A 7,768-nucleotide genomic window follows, 5' to 3' on the forward strand; every position below is an offset into this window, starting at 1 on the left:
GAACTTTATTAGAAGAAAAACCTAGTTGAATTCTGTGAATCTTATAGGAATATTTTCAAAGAACATCTAAACTGAGTTTACTGCGAACAACATCTCTTTTATGCTAACAGCAATTCGTACACGGACGAGTCAGTGAGACAATTGGTGTGAGCGAGACAAAGTTTGACAGCAAACAATTTGGTTGTTATCAATTTAAATGTTCTTTTCTTTTGTTGGATGATGCTATCGAAGTTAATCATCGTTGGAGTGCAATTGGCTTTCGTACTTCAGGTGGGTAAAATGCAAATAGTACTTCATATTCTGAGATGAATTTGTACATTTTTCACATACAGGGAATCAATTGCGTGCCCGTAAAAACTGCTTCACCAGAACTGACTCGATTAACAGTGGTCGTGAGTGCAGTAGACGATATCCCATCTGCGGTACCTGCGAAACCAGCCCGTATACCGCATATCAATGCAACGCCTGGGAAAACTACAAAATTTTCTGTACCACTCGAAATTACCGTAAACAGTCATTTAATCCGTCGAATCAACACTCAAAATAGCAAATATCGTGTGTGTTCGAAAAAATCGAAAGTCCATGAATGGCGACCGAGTACGCAACGATCACCACCTTGTATAACGTATCTAAATCTATTTGTGCAGATTGAACTGGAGGTACCGATAAACGTTGAATCAATTGTTGAGGAATACGGTCGGTCCAGAGACGTTGATGTAGTGCCTTATAAATATGCAGATCAAGCATTTGATGGTTCTGAAAAAGTGTATGCTAGCACACTAGATGATTACTATCACGCTCAAACGGCTGTAGGTGACCCAATTCGTTCGAAACGCACAAAAAGAGCACGACCGGCACAACCGAATGATTTTTTCGGCGATACCGAATCTATAGTTAGGAAAGTTGTTCGCCAAATGTGGCGAACGCAATGAACAGAAAAAAAATAGTTGTGCATTTGTCTGTTTACGGGAGAAAATTAAAATCGAGTACGTGTGTGACGTTGTAAAGCCGTCGGCTGTTTTTTTGTATTCTCGTCTGTTTTTTTATTCTATGCTTTCGTTCTACACATTTGTCGTATTTGCCCAGGCTCTTTTATTGGCTTAGCAGTTATCAGTAGAAGAGATTTATGTTTGTGGATCGCTGGAGTGTGTATTCACCATTAAATAAAATCAAAATTCCAAGTGACACATCGTTTCATTGAGATGTCATTTATAAATCGTTTCGAAATCCAACAGTGCATATCATTTTCAACGGAGGTTCGGGTGCTTATGCAGAGGTGAAGCGCTTTAACACACATACAAACTGTAGAGTTTTGCTCTTTATTTTGTGGTGACCCATAAAATGCTCTATATTGGATTCTATTGTCGTGAAATGACGTTGAATAAGCCATTAGCTATATTCGAAGTTGTGGCACTGAAGAAGATTTTGTATGTGCAACAGCAGCACTCTTCCTCGCTCGTTTTCATTTTGTCAAAGAGAATGCTAGTAAATCATGAATATTTGTGTGTCGCACTCACTCTCTCTCTCTCTCTCTCTCTCTCTCTCTCTGTGTGTGTGTGTGTGTGTGTTGAAAAATCCCCTCAAGTAAAACAGCTGCATTTGCAGGTTGACATACAGTTGAGCGTATCAGTAAAGTGCAATAAAATGTGGAGAAAAAGCAGTAGTAAGTGGCTGCAGTAATACATATGAAAGCTGTGCGGCCTGTCACAGCGTCGACAACGCGAAATATGCTCAGCATTTTAACAGGTCAAATAAATTCGGCTATAGATTGCAATACATTTCATAAACACTAGTTCATTGTTTGCATCGTAATAAACACAAAAGCAAATCTAATAATTTTTTTCTAGTCTCCCGCTTTCGGCGTGTTTGCCGAACTCTCTCGTACAAACCGTGTGCTGCTAGTGTTTTCGTATAGTTTTGATTTGCTTCCTATTTGTCATCCGCAGATACCCGTTTTACAAAGGCATTGAAAAGCGCATGTACTCACCCAATCACGTAGCAGCAGCACAGTTCGTTGCAGAGAATATGAAGCATAAGATAACTTGCATAATGCATATGTAATGCTATGGTTTGATTACTTGTTTAAGGACGTACACGCCAAAAAAATCGTGTTTAGCTTGTTATTTTGCTGGTTTAGTAAATTTCATCAAGTTTCGGTTTTCTCTTCTTCGTTAAGCCACTTAGAGCGGTTTTTGTGACAAAAAAAGTAATGAGGAAGAGAGAGAGAGAGAGAGAGAGAGAGAGAGAGAAAGGAAGGGAGAAGAATGGAACACGTTGTTAAAACACTTTTTTCTCTTAGATATTTTACAGTTTCGAATGAAAACATACGACCACTGCTGGAAATCCATCGCAAGCTCAAAAGAACAAGACTTTGCAGCAAATGTTGAAAAAGTATGTGGCATGGAATGAAGAAAAATTATGTTTAAATTACGTGCTGCGAAAACTTAAAATGCACTCATCCGAATGATAAAATTACAAAAGCAGTCTCCACTCTCGAAGCGGTTCTATTCGTGAAAAAGAATTCAATTTGAACGGTTTCACTGACTTAACCATATTTCTGTTGAATTTTACGCTGAAAATGGTATTTTTTTCGTGGAGGTGCTGAGTAAAGTATAAATTGGAAGTCGCGCTAGATGAAAGACAAGTAGTACTCGAGCTAAACAATGAATTTGACATTAACATTAACCTTGTTTCGGTTTTTCCGCTTCCCTTCTTGCTGCACTACAAAAACGAAATCATTTCCGTTAAAGCGTAATGAAAACAGATTAAGCGGATCTAGGTAAACATAATATTTGTATGGTGGGTTTTTTTCTCGGTTTGCATTCACTGAACCATTTTCTGCGGCCAATTTAGCTTGTAAACGCAAGGTGACTGCATGATTCGGTGAAATTTTCGTGCTGACGTTGTTTTGCTGATTCACACCGGAACTTAACTATCACACTCTAAAAATATATACAAAGAAGTACGTGCAACTGGGAACTGCACGTCAGTAAATGAATAAAAATGATATCTTGATTGAAAGAAAAATTCAAGTGAATTCTCTAGACAGTTGCAATGCAAACGAAAAGCCAAAACGTTGATGCAAACATATAATCTGCACATCATGCACGTTTATTCCATCAAGTTGTTGGAGTCTTTTCATCTGTTGCCGGAAATATGCATTCCCCATGACATAACAGAAGCACACACGCAAAAAACGGAAGAAGCGCACATCAAAGCAAGTTTTCGGGGAGGAAAAACTTAACAAAGATTACTTCATGGTGACAGTTTTCACGCTGTATATGATATACACACAAACATTAAACAAAAGCGCACGATTTGCACATTTCAGTAAGTATTTCAAAGCATTCCAACTGGTACACATACATATATCCCAAAGTCATTTATGGAGCACACTCATGAGACGTAAACCTTATGGTATTTTCTCTTACCAAACACACACACAACATTTTTGTGACACAAAGAAATACGCTTGACAAATCACTGATTACAATTTTAACCCCGCCAGTTTGAATTCCCAAAACATATTTCTCCCAACCGTGTGTGTGTGTGTGTCGTGTCACACACAGCTCAAGAGTTCAAGGCAGATAAAGAAAACGCATGAATATTGTCACACAGATTCGCGATTTATTCTCAGTTCAGGGTAATGGAATTCATTTTACAATGTCGCCTAAAGCACTTTTTGTTGTACATTTCGTCGTTGCTACGGTGTTATTGCTGTTGGTGTTGTTGTTTTCGTTGTGTTCAACCGATTGTCGATGTTCAGCAAACTAAGCAAGTTGTTTTGTCTATTGTATGCATTCGGTTGAATGGGAAACTTGCGATAAACGACAATTGGCTGCACTGGAGCATCTATCTGTCGTACAGTCACTCTTCCTGAATGCACAATTGAGCCCGGCTCATATTTAAAGTTAACGCTTGCTTGTGTATCACGCGAAACTATCGCCATATTGATCTGCAAATGGTATATCATATATAAGTATATGCAAAAACTATTGTTAGACTTGAAACCGAATTAGAGTAGTTGATGCACCATGACCATTTCTACTTTTGACTTACTGCACAACATTGCACGAGAATTGTGAACAGTGAACAGAACAACATCTTGAGATTCAATTTAACTACAACTTTAAGCGCACAGTTTACTCGACCAAATAGTTGAATAGCTAAAACGTGTCGCTTATTTATACACTATGCTACTGAAATTGTGCAATATAATTCGTGACTAGAAACAGAAATTATTTTGAAATTGCCCGAAATGCAAATGATTCAATTTCATTTTGGTAAATATTGAAAAGTTTTCTCTTTGTTCTACTTGTTCTGTTCATTATTTCGAAATCACAGTCAATGAAGTGGGTCGCTATCAAAGAGATAGCACAAGTGTTTGTTTACATTTCGACACAGTCGTTTGTTTCGTAAATTTGCAACATAAAAATGTGGTAGTCGATTGTGTCACAGACAGAAAAACACTTCATTCAAGCTTCTTTGAACCATAAACTATGTTTTGAAAGAAAAAAAGATGCAAATAAAGGCGCTGTTTTGAATACTTCTAGTCTGGAATGAAAACTCAATCATAAATTACTGTGACTACTCAATCTGTATAATCTTTTTTCATCATAGCGCATGGCCGATTAAGACGACTCAAATTTCGTATAAGATCGACCAATTTGCAATCGTTTCCAAGTTATATTAAATCGTCTAGTCAATTCAATCGAAGTCCGATTCAAAACAAAAGCAACTGTTGTACTTTTGACGATTGTTTCAATCGGATTAGCTGCTCAAGCAGCTCCTGTAGAGAACAAAGAAGACGTAGGGCATCAGCTGTTTCATCAAGGGCGCTTGGCGAGCATTCTAAGAGATAAACATTATTACGTGAGCGATGAAGTCGTAGACAATGAATATTTCGAAGTGGCCATTGGAAATATAGTTGGCATCAAAACGCCAGACAAAAATGCTCAAGATTCCGTATTTTATCAAGAGAACCATTCGTAAATATAATAAGCAGACTTTGTAATGCGCAAAATCCATCACGCTGAATAAATTCATGCGATAGATTCATGCAATAAATGTTATGCGCTCGCTTTGCGGTGAACGAAGTCTTTTGCTCTTCAGTTGTTCACGCATGAACGTTCATGCTTTGCAGTGAACGCATCGCTAAGCGGTAGTGAAGAGCAACATACCTCGTTCACCGCAAAGCGAGCGCATCACATTTATCACATATTCAGCGTGATGGATTTAGCGCATAACAAAGCCTGATAATAAGAGCTATGAAAAATGTTATGAAACGAGAAAGTTACAAAACAAGGTGTTTCAATCGAATAAACGCCGCTCATGACCTGGCTATAATAATTATATGAGCTGTTCTAATTTTAAACATTGTTAAATTGCCACTAATCGAAATAAAGTTGAAGAAAACAACTTATTAATACCACCAAAAAACAACAGACATGTGTTTCATTTTGTTATGAAAGTATTTATTCATGAGAATCTGCTTCGGAACATAATCCAACTCATTATTTCGATTTTAATTAATTCCGTTTCCAAAGAGAATATTTTTAGCTGTTGAGTTCAAGATAATGAGCTCAGTGACTACAACGTTTTTCTTTTAATTAAACGTATGGATTTTTTCTAACGAAACAACATAATATCTTTCGAGATTATTATTGCTTTTGAGCAATTGAAAAAGCTGAGAATGTCCAATGAATCGTTCTAAACTTTTGAAGGTTTAGAAAAAACCGTTGAAAAATTCCACTGAAGTAACAGGTTTACAGTCGGCTTTGGGAGTGGTGGTTTCGAATCGGACGTCTTCAAGACGTTTAGCGATCTCCTCTGGATCTCTCAATGTTCCTGGATAGGTGTCCTCCGATTTGATTGGGCCAATAGGGATGTAAGTTTCATCATCTGCTTTGGTAGTGGTGTCTACAAACGGGATGCCTTCAAGACGTTTTGCCATTTCTTCTGGATCTCTCAATGTCAATGCACTGTTGCCATCAGCACCGAACAATGGTAAAATCAACAATTCGGTTTCTTGAACCTTTGAATTTTCGGAAACGATAAGCGGCATGGCAGCAGCAAATGCAACAAAAGCTACGAAGAAAAATACAACCATTAATTTCATTTTGATTTTTTGTTCTCGATTTGTTTCGTCTCAAACGATATTTGTCCCAAAACTAATTGAATCTTTACTAAAACACTTTCTTCTATTGGCGTTATTTATTACGATGTATTAGTTGAGCCTACAAATCACGCACGGAAAACACTTGAGACAATCTAACAATCCCGGTGTTTCTATAGCGAATGCAAGACACACAAATCAATTGTTCACAAATCAAATTCTTATCAATCGTTATCATATTGACTTTGCATGTTTGCTGAACAAATAAGGTTAACATCAAGTGGCCACAACACTCAAAGCGACAAAATTGTGATTCATGTAAACAAAAATCACGAAAGTTTTTCGGGTGTCTTATCTCAATGTTTTGACGTGTTTGTTGATACAAGCCGCATTCAATCACTAACAACGATTGACAAACATGTGTGCGTACAAATCTGTTGGTTTTTACATCAACAGTAACTTCAATTCAATTCAGTTTTCGGTATTGTTGCGTTTGAATTGATTTGTATGTCGTCGATAGAATGTTCTAGTCATTGATCGCAATGTTCAACGAATTGACAACACAATCCAAAGATAGATATTGATGCAATACTGATCTTAATCTTATGAATGATGGTAAACAAGTGGAATCGCCTAAGCGTTCGATGGAATCGAAAATATTTCAATTCGGCAAATTATTATTATTGGCCATTGATAAAATGTATATGTCAATATAGTAAGTAATTCTCTCAAGGGAAATCAGTAATAAATACGAGAAATCAAAACGACAAGTCATTAAAAGATTAAGAACAAGCCGATGATTCTATGTCATTTGTGTTGATCTCATATATGTGAATGTGAAATTATCAATTTTGAATGTGTAATCGGGTGTGATAGTGTCGACGCTGACAGATAGCCGCATGAACGGACACTCAGTGGACACTTTTGAGCAATATCACTTCAAAAAGATCTTAATTAATCTGAACTAGCGAATGTTATATACATAATAGATTTCCTCCAAATTGGTTTGACCGTCAGCGTTGTCGACGGGGAGGAGAATTTAGTGTGGAAGAGATATTTCCATCTCACCCTCCACCTTATCGAATGTATCAAAGCGCTTGCCAGTCTAAGGCCATTGTCAATCAATTTGTAATTGATTTTGGTTTAGAGGTTGGTGTACGTTTGACATCAGTAATTATCTGGACAATTCACCATGATGATTTCCCCCATTAAATGCGCCTCCAAACTAACACGTAGTGTAAATATTTTCTAGAGGTCACATATCTAATGTCAACATATACGCTTTCGCAGCGAAGATTCATCGAAATAGTTCAGCTGGTAATTTGATTAACAACATCATCTTACGTAATATTGTTTGGCCTGGGTGAGCTTTTGTATTCGGAGAAAATGCAAATATGCAACTTAACTCGTGTAATTTGAAGTTGTAGCTGAAAATACAACATGATTTACCGAAGTGTATAAGTTGATAAACTTTGCTAGTTGACATGAATGGAAAGTGGATACAAGAATCAACAACTCAATATTTAATAAGCTGCTTGTTTGGTTTGAGAATGCTTGCACATTTTTGTGTTTGTGTGTAAAATTTCCAACCGAAACTGGATTGTTGATGTTGGCTGTAGCGGTTAAAGTGATTCAACGGAGCTGTAGATCGTT

General features: G+C 37.2%; 1 protein-coding gene across 1 annotated transcript; it reads left to right on the forward strand.

Annotated features, from left to right (window-relative positions):
- LOC129569170 (uncharacterized) lies at positions 1–1,012 on the forward strand. The gene is made up of 2 exons (XM_055447762.1): positions 1–270; positions 333–1,012. The coding sequence occupies exons 1-2, from the start codon at positions 217–219 to the stop codon at positions 930–932; spliced, it is 654 nt and encodes a 217-aa protein (XP_055303737.1). The 5' UTR covers positions 1–216; the 3' UTR covers positions 933–1,012.
- The last annotated feature ends 6,756 nt before the right edge of the window (positions 1,013–7,768 follow it).

This window comes from Sitodiplosis mosellana, unplaced genomic scaffold (genome assembly GCF_009176505.1).
Source record: "Sitodiplosis mosellana isolate CC-2019 unplaced genomic scaffold, AAFC_SMos_1.0 Smas_scaffold_1, whole genome shotgun sequence".
Taxonomy (NCBI): domain Eukaryota; kingdom Metazoa; phylum Arthropoda; class Insecta; order Diptera; family Cecidomyiidae; genus Sitodiplosis; species Sitodiplosis mosellana.

Excerpts from the sequence above, each read along its gene's own strand:
- LOC129569170 (XM_055447762.1), top strand. The coding sequence starts at position 217 with ATGATGCTATCGAAGTTAATCATCGTTGGAGTGCAATTGGCTTTCGTA. Across the intron at positions 271-332 it reads AATTGGCTTTCGTACTTCAG|GGAATCAATTGCGTGCCCGT; the intron begins GTGGGTAAAATG and ends TTTCACATACAG.